The sequence below is a fragment of the Cyprinus carpio genome, chromosome A8 (genome assembly GCF_018340385.1).
Source record: "Cyprinus carpio isolate SPL01 chromosome A8, ASM1834038v1, whole genome shotgun sequence".
Taxonomy (NCBI): Eukaryota; Metazoa; Chordata; class Actinopteri; order Cypriniformes; family Cyprinidae; genus Cyprinus; species Cyprinus carpio.
The window spans coordinates 12472103-12495005 of record NC_056579.1 but is presented as its reverse complement, the minus strand read 5'-3'; the positions used below and the strand labels follow the sequence as shown (position 1 = coordinate 12495005).

General features: G+C 37.2%; 1 protein-coding gene across 2 annotated transcripts; it reads left to right on the top strand.

Annotated features, from left to right (window-relative positions):
- Positions 1 to 797: 797 nt before the first annotated feature.
- On the top strand, positions 798 to 22897 carry LOC109080926 (potassium voltage-gated channel subfamily KQT member 2-like). Of its 2 annotated transcripts, XM_042762284.1 has the most exons (16): positions 798 to 1705; positions 7014 to 7104; positions 7608 to 7734; positions 8420 to 8595; positions 9602 to 9730; positions 10098 to 10208; positions 10308 to 10403; positions 10712 to 10806; positions 11030 to 11092; positions 11466 to 11495; positions 12223 to 12276; positions 13754 to 13947; positions 17398 to 17497; positions 17816 to 17947; positions 20972 to 21089; positions 21393 to 22897. In XM_042762284.1, exons 1-16 carry the CDS (start codon positions 1410 to 1412, stop codon positions 22107 to 22109), a joined length of 2529 nt encoding a protein of 842 aa, XP_042618218.1. In that variant the 5' UTR covers positions 798 to 1409; the 3' UTR covers positions 22110 to 22897. The 2 variants fall into 2 exon arrangements, with proteins under 2 accessions (XP_042618218.1, XP_042618219.1); XM_042762285.1 differs by lacking the exon at positions 12223 to 12276 and having other exon boundaries at positions 1042 to 1705.
- Positions 22898 to 22903: the final 6 nt, after the last annotated feature.

The following is a 22903-nucleotide window of genomic DNA, read 5'->3' as shown; positions in this document are numbered from 1 at the left end:
CACTCAACTTTCTGTTAACATGCTTGGATACAGCACTCTGTGAACAGACAGCTTCTTTGGCAATGAATGTTTGTGGCTTACCCTCCTTGTGAAGGGTGTCAGATCAGCAGTCTTCCTCATGATTGTGTAGCCTAGTGAACAAAACTGAGAGACCATTTTGAAGGTTCGGGAATCCTTTGCAGGTGTTTTGAGTTGATTAGCTGATTGGCATGACACCATATTCTAATTTGTTGAGATTGAATTGGTGGGTTTTTGTTAAATGTGAGCCAAAATCATCACAATTAAAAGAACCAAATACTTAAACTACTTCACTCTGTGTGCATTGAATTTATTTAATACACAAGTTTCACAATTTGAGTTGAATTACTGAAATGAACTTTTCCACAACATTCTAATTTATTGAGAAGCACCTGTATATCCAGTTGTTTTTAACTCAGTGTTGAATTAAAAGTATTGTATAAAGCTCTCCTTTCTGAGGTAATGTAATATTCTGCATTATGATATCTTTATTTAGATCCTCCAAGAGTGCACCTTCAGGTAAATCTGATTACCTGCAATAAATCCAGGGGCCCAGAGCCTCAAAATTGTCTAATTACGGATGTTAAATTGTCTTGTACCCTAAAGCGCAGTGTATCACCCTCATTTCCGAATACAGCCCCGATAACTATATAGCACCCTTCAGTCTGACACCTTAGGTTGGTCTTTATGCTCATGCTGTATATAATGCATTGCTAATATCAAACAAAATAAAATAGTATCTGTTTATAAATTACTTCTGATCTGTCATTGTTACAGATTAACATACAGAACAGGTTACATAACTTTTATAGTATGCATAAATGGGAATGGAGAGATGTTAAGAACAGTGAAACATCCTACAATGTTTATTATTACTCGTTCAATTAAACTACTACTTTTGATTGGTCTTCCTTAATAACCATTTTTCCCCATCATAGGCTGTCTAGTTGCACATCTGTGGAGAAATCAACCCTTTTTATAATGTTTTACAGTTTTAAGGTAAACATCACCCTATTTAACATGAAAACAACCTGGAATTAGCTACTGCTCTTCTCCATTGTGCTGTGGGAGGCTGTTTTTTTATGTGCATTAAGATTTCAGCATTGCAAAGTTTCCTTTTCTTCCATGAATGATTTAACTAGCTCTCTAATTATTTAATACTTGCTACAATTTGTTACATCAGCCCCTTCATCCAAAATCCGACCGCTGTAACATTAAATATAGAGGCTCGTAGAGGAGCCGGAAGGTGTAAGGACTACCCATTGCAGTTTCGCCTTAGCGTTTCAGTTTGCTTTTAGTACGAGACCGCAGCACTACAGAACACACCCCGGTTCGGCAATGTCTGCCCACGACTATTTTATACACTCGTTTGGATCTGTCAAACTATAAGGATGGTGAAAAAATCCGCCAACGGTAATGTTTATCACCCTCCGGCAGGGGAGAAGAAACTGAAAGTCGGCTTTGTGGGACTGGACCCCGGGGCTGCGGAGACGAGCCGAGACGGGGCACTTCTTATCGCCGGTTCCGAGAACACAAAACGGAACAGCATCCTGGGCAGACCGAGGTCCAGCATCTCCAGGGGGAGGATCGCTCACAAAAGAAACGCGCGTTATCGCAGACTGCAAAATTTCCTGTACAATGCGCTGGAAAGACCCCGCGGCTGGGCGTTCATTTACCACGCTTATGTGTGAGTATGTGCTCCGTGATTTGCGTTACTGCGTGACACGGGAATCACCCTCCTTTACCGCCAGAGATACTGCTGTACTGCATCGCCCAGAATGCTAAAAGTTTGAGATGTTGTCGGCCTGCCTGCAGCTTTTGTCGCAGAGCGTCCGTCAAACAGTGAGAAAATATTTAAAAGTTTTGTCTGTGTACTGTAGCAAATGTCAAAGATTCATTCAGACCCAGACCGCCAAATTAGCTTTTCACAGCTGTGCATATTTCATAAACTGACATGTTGGAAAGTGTTCACAGATTATGAATTATGCATACAGACTCCGTGCACACGGTATCATTAGGCAGCGGTTTCAGCACCGGTCAGCTCCTGTAGTACCGCGTCAGTGCACTCGTGTTTGCTCTAAGCCGCTTTCAAACGATTGCGTTGCTTGTCGAGGGAAGGTGGGAAACCGTGCCAGCGGTTCACGGCTACACCGGTGGCATGCAAACGGGGGCGTCGCTGGGTTCTTTGCTGTGGCGCAGGGGTAGGAACGATCTGGAAAGTGAAGGGACATATTTCAGACCTTCTTAGTCTGGTTTATGGATAATAAGAGGGTGACGTAACTTTCGCGTAAATGATTGGCTGAAAGGCACAGTTCGTGAGTCCTAGCCCCAGTTTACACAAGACGGGTTCTTGCGTTCAAAAGTAGCTAGACAACGAGAATAATGTTATATCGATACTTATTTTAAAAGTTTAAGTACTTTTACATTGGCGTCTTAAATGTGGCGGTCATGGCAAAAATTCGCATTCTTCTGTGTTTGCATCAAAACATAACAGCGTTGACACGCAAAAATGCTTTTTTTTCTTTTTCTTTTCACAATATGTCATGTGTCTTATATTTTCTAATACTGTCTACTGTTTATATCAAAACCATGGTTGTCACTATTTTAGGTCGGTTGTGTATAATAAGTCAGAATGAGTCAGAAAGTCGCTGAATCGATTCGCCATTCAGTCTAAATTATTCGAACAGCTCACACTGAATCGTGTGGTGCGTTTTTTTTTTTTAGCTCTGAAAAGTACAGGATACAGTCCGATAAAGAAAAATAACATTGGATGAAGTGGATATTTACCTATAATCAACTGAAACGTAACCCGAATTGCCTACTCGTTTGCTAGAGGAAGAAAGTCTTAATTCACGCTAACCGCAGGTAAATGCATTTCCAACCAAAGGAGTAGCCTATCAGAACAATACACAACACGGAAGTACCAAGTACCACGATATTACTACGATTATTGGAAATGTAGCGTTTAATGTAGGCTAAATACTGTAGTACAGTAATGTAGTAAATCTACTGTAGATGCATGCGTGGATCAGTACATTACTGATGGAATGCTAGAAATGCTCATGACGAAGACTACCTGGCAACATTACCATTATTATGTTGACACAGTGGTGCTAAAGTACTTTTATTGCATCTCTATTTAGATTTAAAAAAAAATCCTGTCCAAATAATGTTATGAACTACTGTGAATCCTTGAGGCTTTATTTTATTTCCCACTGGCATGAATTATATTTGCACCTTCATTATCCTGCTGAGCTCTCCGTAATAAAAAATCTTAATAGATTGAAATATCTGTAGTAATTTGGAACCTACTGGGAATTTAAAGAGAATCAAGTATGATCCTACTGGATAAACTAATTCTTGCGTGAATTTTTTGAGCCTGTTGGATATTGTGTAATCATTATAACCTTTTTCTGTTGGGAGTTATAAAGATTTTTTTTTAATTCCTTTTTGATGTCCTTCAGGTAGGCCTACATGATATTAGTATTCATAACAGTCCTGTTTCATAAGACCTTGTGTTTGTTTTGCATCATGGTGGAATCCACTAGACTATTTAAGATCAATTAAGATCCTATAGGATTGGTTTCAGATTATGAAACTTTGAAATCCTTCTGTGTTTTTGGCTGGAGAGATGAGATTGGTCCTGTGACTGAATCTTAAAACAAGGCATAGCATCACTTCTTCTTAGCCTTTTAGAAACACATATAGCTCCTAGAATGCTCCATTACCTCAAATGTCTTTGAGATCCATTCATCTCTTATGACACCTATAAACCAATCTGTCATAATGCAGCATCATAACCTCAGACTGTATCGTGGATGTTGGAGCTTGAGCTGTCTAATCTTCTGAAGGGCTGTTAATGTCTTTGTCTGCTCCGCTGGTCATCATGCAACCCTCATAGAAGACTCCCACCTGCCTGAGACATGAATGTGAGTTCTGAAGATACATTATTTATACAGTCACCATCCATTTTACCCTGTCTAGTGCACACACACTCACATATTGAGTGAAGTTCAGTCTGCTGACTTTGGCCTCTTACTTTAAGTGTGTTTTCCTCTCTCTTTCACAAGCATTAAATGCAGAGATAGCACTTTGCATGCTGTACAGACTCAGCTAAGCCTTTATTTCTCAGGCTTAATGAAAGGGGTACAAGGAGATATTTGGAAGTGGTGAATGCTTTGATATTAGAGTGAGTATTTATGCCAGTATAGGTACTTACTGTATATGCAACATAATTTTGCTGATGGTAGTCAGTTAATGGCAGCTAATGCAATCAGAAGGTTAAGAATATAATATTCTAGTCTAGTATGTAATATACAACTATATACACTCACCATTCAAGGGGTCAGTAAGATTTAAAATATTTATATGAATAATAAATTGATCAAAACAGAGGTTTAACTCAGATTGAAAAGTCAAAAATTAATAAATCCCCATGAGAAATATTCAAAACTAATGCATTACAGAAATTGCAAAGTTAAGACATGCTCACTGGGACAGCGGGGTCAGAAAAAAAACAGGTGGAGAAGAAAAGAAACAACCATTTTTACTGTATTTTTGATCAAATAAATGCAGTATTTGTGAGCACAAGAGACTGCTTCAAAAACATTTTAAAAAATCTTTCTGGCCCCAAATTTTTAAACAGTATTGTAATCATTAAGACATTACTTAATTGTGATTTAAAGTGAATTACAATTTAATGTCACCTAATAACAGATCATTGTATGTTCTTGGTTCAGTCTGGAGAGTCTGGTTTTGAGAGAATTGTACTAATGGGGTGAACGAGATAAATCGATTACTCTTTATCCTTATTCACCGCTGACTCAAAGAATGTGTCCTTGCTGTCTCTCTGTTTGACAGGCCTGTATAATCTACTCCGCCTTACAATTTCCAGATTAGACTGTGCCCGTTGCCAACATTAAGAGCAATAACCAGTCTGACAAAGACAAAAGGGCTTGACGATTATTTGTTTTCATGTTTATGTAACATCTGGTGTTCAGAGGTTCAGCAGTATCACAAATAGTGAGTGTCATAATGCTGTATTGTTGCTGAGGTAATTGCAGTCTCACCAAGCTTGTGCTTGATGCCTCTGTGGTCAGTTTGTCTGTTTGTGAAAATCTTATTAGATTTTCCTAGTTCACACTTTCAAAGCAAAATGTTCTGGCAGCATTTAGAAAAACCCTTACCTCAAGGCAGGTCATTCAGATCTTAGCGATTTGCATGTCAGTAAGTCATCAGCATCAGTGAATTGCAAAACGTTCATTCAGCTGCTCTTGAAATGCCATGGTTTGTTCAGTATAGTTGTATCAATGACAGTGTGATTTCAGGGCAAGTTTATAATAAATGGCTTCCTTATCCTCTGAAGCTACTAACTGGCCATAAAGTCCAAAGCAGCTGAGAGCAGGAAGGTGAGCAATCATTTCTCATAATGTGATATGTTTCCTGTAAGCCATGTCAGGTGTCTGATGTCACTGGTTCTGTATGACTCAACAATTTATTTTATTTTATTTTTTGTCCATGCGTAATGAGTAAAGATTAAATTTCCTGTGAGGGTTCTCGTTTGAGCTGATTTACTTTCCATTGACTTTCTAATCCGCTGTTTGCCACCGTTATTAATGCAGCCTTCATTTATTCATCTCTGGCCTCTTTTTGCCTTTAGGACCAGTCTGTTTTACTGATCTCCTTCTGTTAGATTGTTCCAAATTAGCAGATAAGTTTCTGTTATGAAATACAATATTAATACCTGGGGCAAGGAGCAGCCTAGTGGGGAGGATATGTTTTACGCCTGACACCTCTACAGTCATTCAACAGCAACTGCAAAGTTTGTCTGTTTGAGATCAATACTGATATACTGAAAATGAATAGCATAGCATTGTAGCATATAAGTAGAGTTTCTTTATTATAATGTTTTTCTTTGCGTAATGAAGAAGTATGGATTCCTGCCTAAATTATTACTCCCTTAGGGCCAAAGACTAAATAATGTCTGCCTCATTGATTGAGGTCGGTAAGATCAATGCCAAACTTTCAAAATAATAATAATAATAATAATAATAATCTTACTGTCCCCAAAGGAAATTATGGAACTACAGATTATAAACATGTCTCAAAATAATTCAGGGATTCTCAGTAGCTACATCTACAGTATTTATTATTATTATGTTTAAGATCAAATAACCTCATAAACAATTCAATCTTAAAACACTGCATTTGATGAGCACTCATGGTTCAGGAAGCTGCAGTGCATAGCAAAAACAGGGTTTAGACAAGTGTGCAGGGTGAGCGGAATGAAATGGAGACCTTTAGTTCCATTGACACCTTCATCATCTCTGTCTGACTTCTTCTCTGGATGTGTATTTTTTCTGCGTATTGAAGGCATTGCATCAGTTATTTGAGTGCTTTCATTGATTGTGTGATGGTCGAGATTCCCTGACATTTAACTTTATCACACAGCGCCACATCTCACAAATCACTGTTTGTTGCATCTCTAATGGTGTGAATCGGGGGGAAACCACTGCAATAAAATGTGTTGGTAGTCTCCAGGTAGCTTTGGATGTCAGTTCAGACTCGGAGTATTTCAGGTTTATTTGTCTTTTTTTTTTTTTCATTGTACATGGGTGTGAGGCCCAGAGAGGTTTTATGCTAATGAGACTTTCAGCTATTTTAGTCCTTCTCTCTCTTCAGGGATTTATCTCTGAGTTTAACTGCAGAGTGTCAGGAACTCTCCAAGGATTCTTGCCTCACTAAAGCCAGTATTTTTCCTCATAGATCACAAAGCCAACGAAAGGCCCAAGAGGCCTCAATGCCAATTATGTGTCTTAACTCAATGTCTTTCATCATGAATATGCATCGACTGCTCTGTCCAAAACAAAATTACGTCAATGAATAACTTCTAATATTGAAACTTCTCAGTTGGAGCTTGTTCAGATGCTTTGATATCTCATGAGAGAACAACCCAGCATTCTTTTGGTTTGATTTACTACTGTCCTGTCTTGCAGGTTTCTGCTGGTGTTCTCCTGCCTGGTTCTGTCAGTGTTCGCAACGATCAAAGAACACAAGAAAAGCTCTGAGAGTGCCTTGTACATCCTGGTTTGTATCTGATCCTCATTTAACATGATTTACAGGCAGAAGCTGATTCATGGTAGTGTTGCTGTCAGATTTTTATATCAAACACTTCAGACTTGTGTGTGCACATTATAGACACTGCAGATCACAATAGATTCTGTTCCAAATTCCAAAAGAACGTGACAAGTTGGACATTATCCAGTGGTAATGTGAATTGCTGTGAACATGACACTTTATAGATCTGTTTGGGTCAGTGTAACAGTAGCCATCAAGCACTTACATAGTGCTCTTTTAACATAAAAAGCTTGGACGTACTGTGATGTGTCTATTTTTAATCGTAATTATTATAGCTTTTGGCTATGTATACCTGTTCCATTTTGTTCCATTTATCTCATTTGTTAATATTGTATTTTATTAGATTATATTATATGAAATGATTGATTGAAATTATTGAAATATATACATACACAGTATATAAGACAGCACAAATAAATGTCAGTAAGTGGATGTGTCTGCTGTCTGTCTAGGAAATTGTGACAATCGTGGTGTTTGGTGTGGAATATATTGTACGGATTTGGGCAGCCGGGTGCTGCTGTCGCTACAGAGGATGGAGAGGAAGGCTGAGATTTGCACGCAAACCCTTCTGTATCATCGGTTAGAAAATAATTTCTGGGTTTTTTTTTTTGGTATTTTCTTCTCGAATGCATGTTTTCTCTTCTCTCTCTCTCTCTCTCTCTCTCTCTCTCTCTTGCTATTCTTTCTGCTCAAGAGACAATAAAATCTGCTTTGCCAAATTTTTCTGGGGCAGTAAATGAGAAAACTCTCTTGAGTTATGACACTTGATACACTGGATGCCAGTGCTACAGCAGAATAATGTGAACTCCATTAGAGCATGATTTGAAAGACGTAATGCCAGTGAATATGAGACTGATCCCAATCACATTATGGGAATAATTCACCCCAAAATGAAAATTCTGTCAGCATTTAACCACCCTGGTGTTGAACAAATCGAAAACATTCTTCAGTATCTCTCTTGTGTTTTATTGAAGAAAGAATTCACGAGGGTGAGTGAATGTTGACAGAATAATGATTTTTGGGTGATCTATCCCTTTAAGACATTAGAAAGGAAATGTTTCTAATTCTCTCTTCCTTCTTCCTCATTCTTCATATAATGCACTCAAGGATGATGACAGTATAATTGGCTTAATCAAATAATTTTCATAATGCTTAATCATAATTTTCATTTTAATAAGGGACTTTCCAATCAAACGGCTTCTTAAAGGATGATAGTCGTCTTTGGGAGTTAATCTGATAATTAATGTACACTCTTGTTCTGCAGATATCATGGTCCTTTTTGCCTCAGTGTCTGTGTTGGCCGCTGGCTCACAGGGAAATGTTTTTGCCACCTCTGCCATTCGGAGTCTGAGGTTTCTTCAGATCCTTCGAATGCTGCGTATGGACCGCCGCGGTGGCACATGGAAGCTCCTGGGATCTGTTGTTTATGCACACAGCAAGGTGACCATGTCTGTATTCATATGAAAGAATAAGTACATTTTTCTGTCCACACTGAAAGCAGAAAATTCAATGCAGTGCAACAAAATCACATTGTATCACATTGTGCCTGCCTGGTTAGGACAAAATTTTAAACCCCAGATCATTTGTTAAACTCATGTATTAAGTGTCTATCAATATGCATACTGTATGTATAGACAGATGTGTGTTTACATATGGATTTGTGTGCTGAATGGGTAGAAAATGGGTACTAATTGAACACAGATATTGCTAAAGTTCAAATTAAGTAGGTTACTGAGTGAGCATATTTCCACCAGTTTGCCATTTGGGTCACTGGGCAGCAAATTCATTACTATTCATTAGTTTCTATTACTGGAGAAACTATATCACTCCTTTTAGTCTGCAGCTATTAAAACTATTTAATGGCCTTAATCACCCCGTGAAATGGTTTAAAAGCAAATTTCTTTGCTGTATTCAGAGATTTACTGAATAAGAAGTTGGGACAAGGCTATTTAAAATAATCTTTTAATTTTTATTGTAACAATGGCTCTGTTCTTTTAAACTTTGTTCATTAAAGAATCCTGAAAAAAATGTTTCAGTTTGCACACAAGCATCTCAAGGCATAATCCAAGTATTGCTGTTTTTAACTTTGATATAGTAAAATATGTTTCCTGAGCATCAAATCAGCATATTAGAATGATTTCTGAAAGATCATGTGACACTGAAGACTGGAGTAATGGCTGTCAAAAATTCAATTTTGGAATTACAGGAATAAATTCCATTTAAAATATATTCAAATAGAAAACGAAATATTTTTCAAATTGTAATCATATTTCACAATATTACTCTTTTTACTGTTTTTGATTATAAATACTGCTATGCTGACCATTAAAGCAGTTTGAAAAATAATCTTTATATGGCATTGCATGCAGTTAGCATGTTTTATTTTAGGTTAGGAGTGCATCTCATGTTCTTGATGTTCCTAACATTTTTAAATCCCTACATGTAGGAACTCATTACAGCGTGGTATATTGGATTCCTTTGTCTTATCCTGGCATCTTTCTTGGTGTACTCAGTGGAGAAGGATGACAATGCAGAGATGTTCGACACTTACGCAGACGCCCTCTGGTGGGGGCTGGTAAGTGCTACAGCTTCTTCCGAGCCCACAGTAGCCTGCTGCCTCAATCTAATCAGATAAAATAAGATGATGCGACACAGTGAAATAAGATGCTGTACAAAGATCCATTTCACAAATGGACCAGTGCCGTAAAAGAACTGGCAGCTCCTCTTAGGCTCCTTTGGCAGATCATTTTACTCCAAAGTGACTTATAGTAAACTAATAGTGGAAATTACTCCATAAACTGGTTTGAAGGACACAACAGGATCCCAACATGGGATTGAATTTATAACCTCTATGTGACCATCCTACAGCCTTACTAGTTTATATTATTAGTATTTACACATAAGCTATGCCATTGTTAAGCAAAATCATTTCTATTCTCTAGGTCACTCTTACAACTATTGGTTATGGGGACAAGTTTCCTGTCACGTGGAATGGGCGTCTAATTGCTGCGACATTCAGTCTGATCGGTGTAGCTTTTTTCGCTCTTCCTGCGGTGAGTTCAAACCTAAATGATGTATTGAGCATCTCCAGTGCCTGACTTCAGACTTGGCTCACATACAGTTGTATTTCTGCACTGTTTTCTCTGTTGCAGGGAATCCTGGGCTCAGGATTTGCTCTAAAGGTTCAAGAGCAGCACAGACAGAAACATTTTGAGAAGCGTCGTAACCCTGCCGCGGCTCTTATCCAGGTCAGACCTATAACTCTACTGTAGTTCACACCAGACACATTCTGAGGAAATCAGCATTTGTAGGCCTTCCTGGTGCCTATAGATGTGCTTACTAATATTTTTCAGTTGGACTACTAATAGCATATTTAGTTGATTATGACCTTGCTATGATAAAAATGGTAAATTAAGGATCATCTTTCAACTTTCACTCTCATCAGGTTTTCTTTGATTTAGATGGCTTGAAATGTTGGTGGTTGCTGCATACAGTAATGTATTAATAAAGAAGTCATTTGCTGCCTAATTTCAATGATTTTTTTCCCCCACATCAGGGAGCTTGGAGATTTTATGCCACAAATCTTTCGCGGACAGACCTGCTGTCCACATGGGACTTTTATGAGCAGACTGTGTCGGTCCCAATGTACAGGTAGTCATCTTGTAGACCACTGTAACTGTAGATACTGTATTTAAATGACCTATTTCTTTATTTGTTTGTTAGTATGTTGTTTTTCTGTTTATATTAATTCTTGTTAGTGTTTTTGAATATTTTCAACTTCTTTTAATAAACTCTCTTCAGCAGTTTATTGCAGTTTAATATTCTGTTGTTAAACATTTTAAAAGTCTTTTCACTGTTCTGCCTCTATCTAAAGACTCATCCCTCCTGTAAATCAGCTCGACATTTTAAGGAGTCTGAAGGGAAAATCTGGTTTCAGGTCTGGGCATTTTACTAAAGAGCATTTAAAAATTTTTAAATATCTAATATGTAAGTAATATTAGAATTATCATATCTCAGTGGGGTCTAAAGTCTGAGACCACACAGAAAATTTGGATTTTTTTTAAAAACTTGTACCTGTAAATATGCTGATAATTTTCGCACAAATTGTTATGCTGATAAAATAATAATAAAATCTATATTAGAAAAGAATGGAAAAAAGAAAGGCAGAATATTCACTAGTTCTCTCAGCCTTTTGGCCTCCACTGTGTTTGTGAATGTTATCCCTGTTTAAAATGTTTGTTCATGGTGTTGCCTGCTTTAATCTCATGTCTTTATTGCTTTCAACATCACATTTTTCTCTCTTTCTAAAGGAAGGACTCCCAGCTAGAAGTCACTCCAAGGTTTGTTCTCATGGATTTTCCCATAGATACTTCCCTATTCCCAAATCAAGTCAGTCTAAAACTCATTCAAACACATAGATAATCCTAGTTTCAGAGCACTATCATCATTTTTCAAATGAGAAAACAGCCAATATTTCTGTGTTTGAAGTCATTTGAAATCACAAATGCTATTCAAAGACAACCTGGTTGCACTTTATACTACAGTATCTTCAAGTGGTTTTTACAGGGAGATGAATTAGTCAGTATCATACTGGCACAGCATAATCACTGCAGTTTAAAGGTATTAATGCTGAAACATCTCATTAAAGAAAACAATCACACTTGACATATCTTTGATGTTTTGCCCTGTAAAACACCTGCTATTGTAATCCTGTAAAATCAAGTGCAATCTGTGACTCATTAAACCAACATATTCCTATTTCATTCAGTGTAACAACAACTACCCTGTTGAAAAAAAAACAGCTTATGCTGGTTAGGTATGTTATAAGCTGGTTATAAGCTCATGACCAACTAAGGACCGGTTCAAACCAGCTGCCAAGCTTCAAAACATACCTATGCTTGTTTTTTTCAACAGGGTAGGTAGCTCAAAATCTGTTGGATGTTTTGGGGGGTTTTAGGGGGAAGTACCTCTGATTTTGGTCCCGCAGTTGGACATGGCCTAAACCATTTTTGACCACTGCTTGTATAATCTTTTCTCTCTCATGACCCACTCCAACCACATTCGCAGTAGTGAGATTTCACACAAAGACACCCTGTGTGGGTGCTGCCCGAGAAGCAATAGGTACCGTTGCACACAGATATTAACGTCTGCACGCCCAGATCTCTCTCTCTTCAGCATTTGAATTTGTCTCTTTCCTTTCCTACTGACTTTGATTTTTCCCCTGTTTCTATACATATTCCTTCAGTGTGTACCATCATCAGCTCAAGTGAAATATTTCAACATTTTTTGAGGCATATTGCACATTCGTATTTTAATCTCTCGTCAGCCCAAGTGGGCTGAGAAGTGTTCTGCTTTCCATCATCTAAAAATGTTGTCTTGTTCGAACCAGAGAAGCAGACTTTTGTTTACCTTGTGGATCAACTTTTCCACTTTGCACCTGGAAGCGCTTCCCATCGCTTTTTACCTCAATCCCACAAGACCATCCTCCTCTGCAAGCTGCCTTGTGTTTCATTTATTAATTTGCCTGTTTTTTAAAGGGTGTTTAATATAACGGTTGTGTATTTTTTCAGCATGCCCAACAACATGCATGTGTTTCATTGCTTTGCGGTTGAAAAGTTTCCGCTGTGGCAGCATGTGGGTCTGCTGTTGTATCCAGAAGTTGTGGATTGCATTGCATGACTGAGAAGCACAATTATCCATGTCTTTTACCATGTGAGTCTGATCTTTATTAAAATAGAATGCAGAAACGATATATTCAGTTTTTGCTAAGGAATTAAAATGTGTTTTAATGTACAGTTGTGAAATTGCTTACAGTGTCTAATGGTTACATGTTTCAGTCATTTCAGACATGTACATATCTGTATTTTTTAAGCACTTATTTGATTGTTTATTACATTTCAGTGTTTTCTTTTTGGTAGCTTCATTTTTTTCTTCTTTTAAGAATCTTTATAAGCTATAACATGCAAACAAGAAAATATATAAGTAAACATTAATAAGTTTTCTAGTAAATATGCTTTTAGCTGTTTTGCCAATTGTATCTGATGAAATCCACCTACACTTAGTTTAATTTGTTAGTTTTAAATGTTAATTTTTGTATATGTTTTAAATTTATTTATTTATTTGTTTGTTTATTTTGCACTGGGCGATGTAGACTTGTACTGACTTGTAGAATGGACTGATATTTAGTGACATAAATTGTCAAGAAAAAATAAATATGTATACTTCTGTATGAAATATAATTTACAAAATCTAAGGTATAAAGAGTTGTTTTTTTAGAGAATATATACTGAATGAAGTTTTATTAAAAAATCTGTTTAGCACCATTTTTTGTTGCTTAATGCATAAATCTTATTTAAAAAGTGAGATTTATACTTAAAACAAATGTCATTGAGAGATAGACATACTTTTTTTTTTTTTTTTGCAGTTCATTGTCATTAATATAATTTACTGAGTATTTTTTTTTTTAGCACTGGGTGGTTTCAGGAATTATTTCTGTCCCCACACTGGAAAATAGTTATAAGTGTGGGCTCAGGATGATTTGTCTGTTTCCTTTGCTTTTTTTGTTTGTCTTTTGTGCGTCATTGTGTCTGTTGTGCAGTCGTAAGCCCAGCTTGAAAGAGAAAGGCAGTCCCTCTAAGAGCACCGGGGGGAAGGAAGCTAAGACCCCCAAGGCAGAGGAGGGAGTCAAAGAGAGTCCAAGCAAAGTGACCAAGAGCTTGAGCTTCACAGAGCGGAACAAAGCAAAACAAGCTTTCAGGATGAAAGATGGAGCTTCTCGGCAGAACTCTGAAGGTCAGAGAATGTTGTCATGCACACATACACAGGAATATTGGGAAACACACTCTGTTATTCAGAGTGCAAGATAAATGCTGATTTTAAATAAATAACAACAAACAACAGAATACAACAATAATAAACAACAACCCCCCCTCATAATATTCTTTTTTCTTTTCTTCTTGTGTCAGTGTGGGACTTCAGCAGCTAGAGAGAATAGTTAGTTAGCCCTGGCACATTACCAGATGCCACACTGGATTGCTCTATGTATTGTAACACAAAAGATGGTGTCAGTGATAGTCCATTCATTAGAATTCATAGGACGACAGGAGTGTGTTTCTATTTAAAGAAACAGCCCAACAGAAAAAACTGATCTGTATTTCAAGTTTAGTCCCCTTTCTTAAACAAATGACAGTGGCTTAATGTTTCAAAATATGTTCGCAGAGAATTGCAGTGGAACATTACATTATTCTGTAAAGATGCTTGTTGATGCTGAACCATTTGTGGCTTTTCAGCTGCAGTAACTGTAGGAGCAGGTTTATATGGCCTTAGATGCTTGATCCCCCAAAATATTTCATCCACGGTGAAAATGCTTTTGGGGGAATTCACTAAGAATGAATTGCACTGCTGATAGTGTTTTGTTGTTGTTGTTGTTGTTGTTGTTGTTTTGCCCATGCTACTGCATTTGTTTTGTTTTTTACCTGATTCACACAGAAACTGCAAATCAGGCGACAGTGCAAACGCCTGAATATTTTATGCTAAATGAAATTAGCACAGGAGCATTTGCTGATTAAGCATGTTTGCCCTGGCAAGACTGACAATTAAACTGGATTTTGAATTGTTAGTGAACGAGATTTTTACAGTGTCACAATTCACCTCTTTCTGTTTCTCTCTTGACATGTTTTATGCTCTTGGCATAACTCTGCAGTGCTCAATTTAAAAAAAAAATAAATAAAAAATAAATATATATATATATATATATATATATATATATATATATATATATATATATATATAAATGGACCCATTTTATGTATTTCACTTCCTGCACACTCATCGGTTTCTCTCTCATTTCTCTCTACTGGAAAAAATAAAGTGCTGATTGAGTTGCAAGACGAGGACTTCGCCGTGAAGAGTTCTCCAGGTTAGGCCATGATCCAGAAATATGATCCAAAAAGCACAGAGATGACAGAGCAGTTTCTCTTAGAAGTTGACTATATTTAATCAGAATCTGTAAGCACAGCAATGCAGAGATCACTGCTCTCGCAAAGGCCATCCAGAAATGACAAGCTATAATGTTGGAGAAATAACAACCAGCATCACAGACCTCAACTGAGTCAATTCATATAAATAACTTATGTAGCAGTGACACCACATCATAAGCAATACGAGAAACAGATTTCACTTTCCAAATCATACGATTTTTGTTACTTTCCATGAATACGGTAAAAAGAAAAAAAAGGTTTCTATAAGGTTTGCCATTTTGCCAGCCCTGATGTTAAAAGTTGAGACGGTTAAAAAACACCTGATATGTGTGCTAGAATAATTATGTATGATCTTCCTACCTTATTTATTTGAGAAATATTATGTTTTTTTTTTTAAATTAGATATACTAATTATAATATTGTTACAGTCAAGACCTTTGAGGTGAGCCAAAAACACAATTTTAAGAGAGGTTTGCAGATGTTTGATATTTAACTAGCTTAATTTCATGCAAGATTACTTTTTTGTTACTTACTGTAATAGTTTAACTTACATATCTAAAAGTCCTTAAAAAAGAAAACATGGGATTTTTTACCTCTTATGCTTTAAAAAAAGAGTAATTGGATATTAAAGTATACCGTTTTCATGGAAAGTGCTTTTTAATGAGGTGTAAGCAAATCTCCCTCACTCATAATGTAAAATAAGCCTAATATAAGCAAAACCATGTGTTATACAGTTGCATGGTAGAAATCATTGTCATCTTTGACCATTTCTCTCTCATCTCTCTTTCTCTGTTTCTTTCTCTCTATCTTTCACCTTTCTCTCTTTTTCTCTTCACATTTTGGCAGCAATTGAGGGCTTAATCAGTAAGACTTTATGTTGTCCGGGGCTGCATCTCTTTAGCACTAATCCCAAAAAAAAAAATCTCAACGGCAGTCTAAAATAACACTATGCATGTTTTAAAAATAGCTCCTTAATCATTGAGCTGCAGCATATCTTTACAGATCTGCCCATCATCCAACACTCTCTGTCATGAACGCTTGGCTGAAAGTTTCATCTCACTTGAAGTATCACACAAAATATGAATTTCTTTGATGATGCTTGGATGGGTTTTATTAGCCTTCTCTGTCCCCCATATGACGGTAAAGTGTGATAGCAGAGCAAAGCAAATGTTACTCTATTGCCTGGATATCTGTCTCATGCTCATCCCATGACAGAATGTGTTCCATGAAGGTGTTAATGTAACACTTTGCAACTTACACTTTCCATCAAGTACTTTGCACTAACCTGCATGACAGAATTTCTCAGCTTATGAAGGAAACAAGTTTGTTTCCAGAAATCGGTCTTGTGCAGTTTCAACTAGCTGGTTGTTATGTAATTTCAAAAGGATATGCTTTTTCGGCTGTCACATCCTCATTCATATGGCATAAGGATGACACATGTAGTACTAATACTTAAGCGTTTTTTGTCTTAGCTTTCCATGTTAACCAGCGTGAAATTTGCCCGATTGCTAGATTTTGTTAGGTGCACAAAAGTTCTCTCACCTGTGCTATTGTGATAAATGCTCAGGCTAGCAGGTTTTGGTAAGTGCTTCATTCATGAGTAACACTATTGTTTAATACTCTGAAATATTAAAGCATGTCTGAAACGTTTGACTAATGCTAACAAAGTGATCATGAGATTAAGAGGGATATCAGTTTCACAGACGTGGAAATTTTGACTCTTTTTCATATTTTTTTTTTTTAAATGTCATTGTTTATTCAACCTTATGTCGTTTCAAGCCTGTATGATGATCTATAATGTTTTACTCTAGCAATATCACATGAGCAACTATTGCACTGCATTTCAGCATAGCTGTGCATAGCCTTATTCCTACAGCTAAAATACAGTCATGCTGATTTTCAGAACAACATCATAGTTTGCAAGTGTGATATTGATTTTATACAACAGTTCTGTAAATAGGACATTATTTCAAGTAACTTCACACAACTTCAACTTGATGCTCCGGTTGAGAATTGCAGTAATGCAGGCAGAGTTGCACTGCTGTTGCACTACAGTAATTATCACTCTTGGAACGCCACTCAGCCAATCGAATTCAAGGACTGGAACTAACTGTTGTATAATGTGGAGTGCCTTAGCAGTTTATCGAGCATGTCTGCCATGGCAGATGTTTTCTGTAATCTTTAATCTTGTCAAAGGGCTGTTCTTCGTTTAACATTAGGACTCTTTACATTGGGAGCAGCCTGTGGTTTTTTTGTGTTGTAGAGGCAAGTCTTCCAGAAGAGTTTGGAGACGACAGGGGTTTCCCCTCCGAGTTTGTGCCGGATCTGTCTCCGGGACTCAAGTTCACCATCAGAGCAATCTGGTAAGAGGCAGCAGTCTCCAGAACAGTGTGTTGCTCTCACAACAATTAGGTATAATTATAATTATTTTTTAAAACAAAACTTTTTAAAAAATAACTAAATACATTTTAATTTATTTTAAATGTATTTTGTTTTTTAATGATCCATAATTGTTTAAAAATGCTGAAAACACTAATTTAACTGGTGGGACAATCAAATGTTTATTATATGATATGAAACTGTCATTTTTATTTATTCCCGTATGATAATAAATTCAGAAATCATTGCATATGTGATTTACTTCAGTGTTGAATCTGTTGTTATGAAACTGTCTTTCCCAGTATTATGCGGTTCCTGGTGTCTAAGAGGAGATTTAAAGAGAGCCTCAGGCCCTATGACGTGATGGATGTGATTGAGCAGTATTCAGCAGGTCATCTGGACATGCTGTCACGCATCAAAAACCTTCAGTCCAGGCAAGACTTCAGTCTCTCTAGAACAAAAGAATCACATCACTAAGTTTTTAACATTGTGGTAACCTTCTAACAGTGACAGGATCCACCTGCTTCATTAGTCAATCAGTATTTGTCAAGAGCTGTAGCTGGATTGTGAGCTGCACCCTCTGGTGGTCACTATTTGATATTACAGAAAAAAAGATTAAAAAAAAAAAGTCTAAAGCAGGTTGAGATATTTCAACACTGCTTGATCAAAATCACATTCACAGTAGATTTATTTTCTGTCACATTCAAAATTATTTGAATTCAGATTCACTCCTCTTATCTTAAATAAGCCTCATATATGTTGTGAAATAACATCCATACATATTCCAATATATTCCAATGGCAAAAACCATTTCTATCATACATGTAAACATGAAACACTGTTCCTAGAAATGGGTGAGAACAGACATGTATGGAATATATTCTTTCTTATTTGTCGACGGTCCTCCTCGCTGGGCTACAGGGAGTGGTTTCCATGTGTTGCTTGATGATGCTTGGTATCCATGTTCTCTCTGTGTACTTTGCCAGGATAGATTTGATTGTGGGTCCCCCTCCCCCCTCGACCCCTCGTCACAAGAAGTACGTAATCATTCACCAATGGCGTTACCAGGCTGAATGGGTTTATTATTGGACAGCATTGTATTAAAAACTGCAGTGTCATGACAGTTCAATGACTGAAATCATGAGGGGAAACTTGTCATTAACTGGTAGGATTGTTTCTTGATTGGTTATTCTGTGTTCATGTTGAGAAAGATTTACATTTTGGATGGATATAAATATCTATATATAATTCACTGCTTTAGAATTGAGCATATGAAAAGTTCTTTCATGACATTTTTAATCAAAAATGTTTTTGCTGTACAATAATACAACACACTATGGTGTGACCATGCAGCCTGTTTACCGGGGGACGGATGCAATTGTGCATGTTGTTCCAGGCTTTAAAAAAGAGAGAATAACTTAAATGTAGAGTGTGTAACACACAAAGCATCATAAGGCATGGAACCAGGTGACATTTTTTAATTATTTTTCATTTATTTCCCCACATTATTAATTATAGAAGTCAAATTCCCTGTCATTGGTGCAGCAATGTTCGGAAGCTACTTTCTTTCTGGTGATATCATTTATAATTTAATCCAAGACATTTTACTGGGTTTTTGTATAAATGAATATGAGTCTCAATCGAGATGACAGTACCAAACTATATTATTATTATTATTATTATTACTAAAAGTAGACCAAACATGCAGTGCAGGGACTTGAATTGGTGAAGTTATTTTATTATTAATTTACATAAACCATCTAATCTAACAGGTTTTGCCAGAATGATTCAGATAGTGTTATTTTAGTATTAGTTATGTTAGTATTTATATACTATTGTTGCTTTTATTGCTATTTAGAATGAGTTTTTTTTTTTCATTATGTGCTATTGCCTTTTTTTCAGTTTTACTTCAGTTTAAGTTTTAGTTAACAATAACAAAACTGATTCTGACTTAGCTAAGGCCTTTATGCCCTTAAAAAACCTAGGATGTTTAATTGAAAGAATCACACTTGATAGATAAGACCTCTTAGGACAAAATGATTCACTAGAACAATCATATTTCCATTCTGAAAAATATGGTTAAGTGAGTTTTTCTTCATTTTTAGTTAGTTACTCCCCAACACTGCTCTCAACAACTGCAAAGAAAGACAGATGTGTTTTCATTGCAGTATTGTGAACATTCATCTCAGTGTAATGCTGTCAGTGTTGGGCAAGTTACTCTGAAAATGTAATCAAATTACCGATTACTGATTATTACTTTTAAAAGTAATCACGTTACTTTTCTGATTACTTTATTTCAAAAGTAATTAGTAATTAGTTACATTACTAGTTACATTACTTTTTTCTCCATGAAATTTATGAAATCCCAGCATACACGCTACCGATAAATATATGTTATTAAAGCATCAACATTCACAGAACACTGTTATTTTTAACTAAAGCAAGCGGCTGCTGCGTGCATGGTTTGGCATGGCATGCAAGCAAAGAGCGCTGTATTTATAATCTCTAAAAGACAACTCAGTTCATCACAATCTCACAAATCTCTGTTATAACACAATAAATATATGCATAATGAATCTTTCATAATGTCTACAATTCGTGTGTTATGAGAGGATTCGTGAGCACGCAAATTTCAGCACTGCATTGCTCAGCTCTGCAGATAGCATAAATAGAAACTGCTTGCACCTGTTAATTGTTTATATTTTATATTAGTACATTTTGAAAATTATAAATAGATAAATAACTCAATTACTAAAAAAGTATTATGTTTGGATATTTCTATTTTGCGGGAGTCCCATGAATCATTTTATCCTCCCGCATCCCACACACACAAGTGTCTGCCCGCCAGCACCAGCACCTGCATTCTGTTGCGTCGGGTCTTGCGGCGCAGGTCTCTAATCCCCTGGCACTTGACTCGACAGTGCGTGTGCTACTTCCTTTTTACAATCTCTAGATTATAAAACACTGCATTCTGTCAGCAATGTAACGTGGCAGTAACGTATAGAGACCTCGGCTTGTAACTATACTCTAATTACTATTTTGAAAATTATAACGTGTTAAATTACTCTGTTGCTAAAAAAGTAATCAAATTACAGTAAAGTTACTAAGTAATGCGTTACTGCCCAACACTGAATGCTGTACCACATATTTGTTTAAAACAGTCATCTTTCCAACAAGATTCCCAAGTCCCAGATAAATGCATGCCGATTAACAACTTTGCAGTATTGCATGCAGCATGCAATATCGCATACACTCACATTCAGCAAATCAGGCTTCAATCATTTTCCCCTTTGTTTCAACCCTGTTGTCCTATGTTTGCATTCGCATGCTCAAGTTCTCCTCCATAAGGCTAATTTCTGTTAACTTGACACGGTACAGTGCACAGTGAACCATTGTATCTCAGTGTGGATGAGAGTGTATTGACTATGTGTCGAAGTGATGGTCTATTGGATCACTAGAGTGGATCAGATTGTGGGAAAGGGAGCTGCACCAGGAGAAAAGGACAAGCCCAAAAGCGACACAGAGATGGCTGAGGACCCAAGCATGATGGGACGTCTAAGCAAGATGGAGAAACAGGTGAAGCATGTTACGTCAAGTTCATTTGGTGTAGAATTGTACAAGGTTCATTATTGGTATCTATGATTCCATAAAGAACCTTTAACATCCATGGAACGTCTTCATTCCACAATAGTTCTTTATACTGAAAAAAAAAGTACTAAAAGCTAAAAAACACACAAAAAATGGTTATTTTAAGAGCTTTTTACTGAAAGGTTCTTTGGGGAACCAAAGATTGTTCTTCTATGTGACCCCTTTTGTAACTTTTCTTTTAAAGAGTGTATATGTCAGAGCTAAAGGGCCTTGTTGTCTCTCCTTGTGCAGGTGGGGGCAATGGACCTCAAACTCAACTTTTTGGTCAGCGTGTACACCACCCATATGGGCATCCCACGATCTGAGACTGAAGCCCTTCTGGGCTTTAAAATGCCTTACCCTGCTCCTCCTTACCACAGCCCGGACGATAAGAGTGAGATAGCACAGAATGAGAAAGAGGATGAGAATAAAGAGAGCATGTCCCCTGTCCATCCCGGTCCCAACGGGACTCCCACTGACAGTCAATGTAGGCCCTCTACCTCATGGCATCATCAGGATGAGCATCCCCTCAGTGTGCCTCTCTGGAACAACAGCCGAGGAGTTTCGCCGATAGGCACCGACGACCCCTCGCTGTACCGCATCCCGCCTCCGCCGTTCCACGAGAACGGGGATAACAGTCGCTCGCGGAGGTCCAGGAGACCCGTCCAGCATCAGGCGGCCGCCGAGAGCGACACGTCCATCTCCATTCCCTCAGTGGACCATGAGGAACTTGATCGCTCTTTTAGCGGCTTTAGCATTTCTCAGGCCAGGGAAGAGGATTACGTGCATCCGGTGGGTCTGGGGCTTTTTGGTGGAGGCGGCGGGATGCAGTGCAACCGTCTCAGGCCTTATCTGGCCGAAGCGGAGTCGGATACAGACTCTGACCTGAATACACCAGGAGCACCATCCCCTCTTTCATTTACAGGAGAAGGGCCTTTCAGTGACAGGATGTGGCCTGGTCTGAAATAGTTTGGAGTTTGTTGTGCGGACCAGTATCCTGGATGCACTGTAACTGATGGATGTGTATGAGGCCATTTAAAACTTGTCAGAGTGAATCACTGTCAATCTCAAAAACGAAAATGTGGGAGTGATTACCGACTGCATTGATGCAACAGCAGTGAGAATCAATCTTAAACATTTCAATTTAAAAAAAGACCGCAATCATGGAGGCTAAGGATATGTGCATTTAAAAGTGGAAAAGATTGTGTATTCAAGTACAGGCATGGATCTTCCAAACAAAAAATATGCCTCTTTTATATTAGTTTGCAAAGTCACCACAGCTAATGCAGTATCAAATGCACTATACCTTACAACTATAATTTTGATTCATGAGATATTTATTTATTTATTTATTTATTAGCATTGTCTTTTCCTGAAATGTGTTATGAGACTTATGAAAACAAGTAGTTAGGGTACGTGTTCGTAGTAAGCATTTTAAATTCAAAGGTTCGTTTGATTAAAATAATTTCAGCCAAAGAAAAAGACAGCAGAAAGCTGAGCATGCCTTAGGTACTTCTTCTCTATTACATTTCTCATCTGTAGGATAGAAAGATGAATTAATTTTTTATAGCTACATTTAAAGTCAAAGCACTTATGGATAAAGACACTTACTTTTTGAGGAACTATTAATATTTGCAGGAACCCTGGTGATGGTCAGAGGAGAAATATCCATGCTATTGTATGCAATCGATTTTAATTTTCTAGAATTGGTAACTTGCATTATATCACGTTTTATGCTGTAGTGAACAAGGCACTGAACAATA

Coding starts and splice junctions, on each gene's coding strand:
- LOC109080926 (XM_042762284.1), top strand. CDS start 1,410: ATGGTGAAAAAATCCGCCAACGGTAATGTTTATCACCCTCCGGCAGGG. Junction 10,807..11,029: donor GTGTCGGTCCCAATGTACAG/GTAGTCATCTTG, acceptor CTCTATCTAAAG/ACTCATCCCTCCTGTAAATC. Junction 12,277..13,753: donor TGCTGCCCGAGAAGCAATAG/GTACCGTTGCAC, acceptor TCTGTTGTGCAG/TCGTAAGCCCAGCTTGAAAG.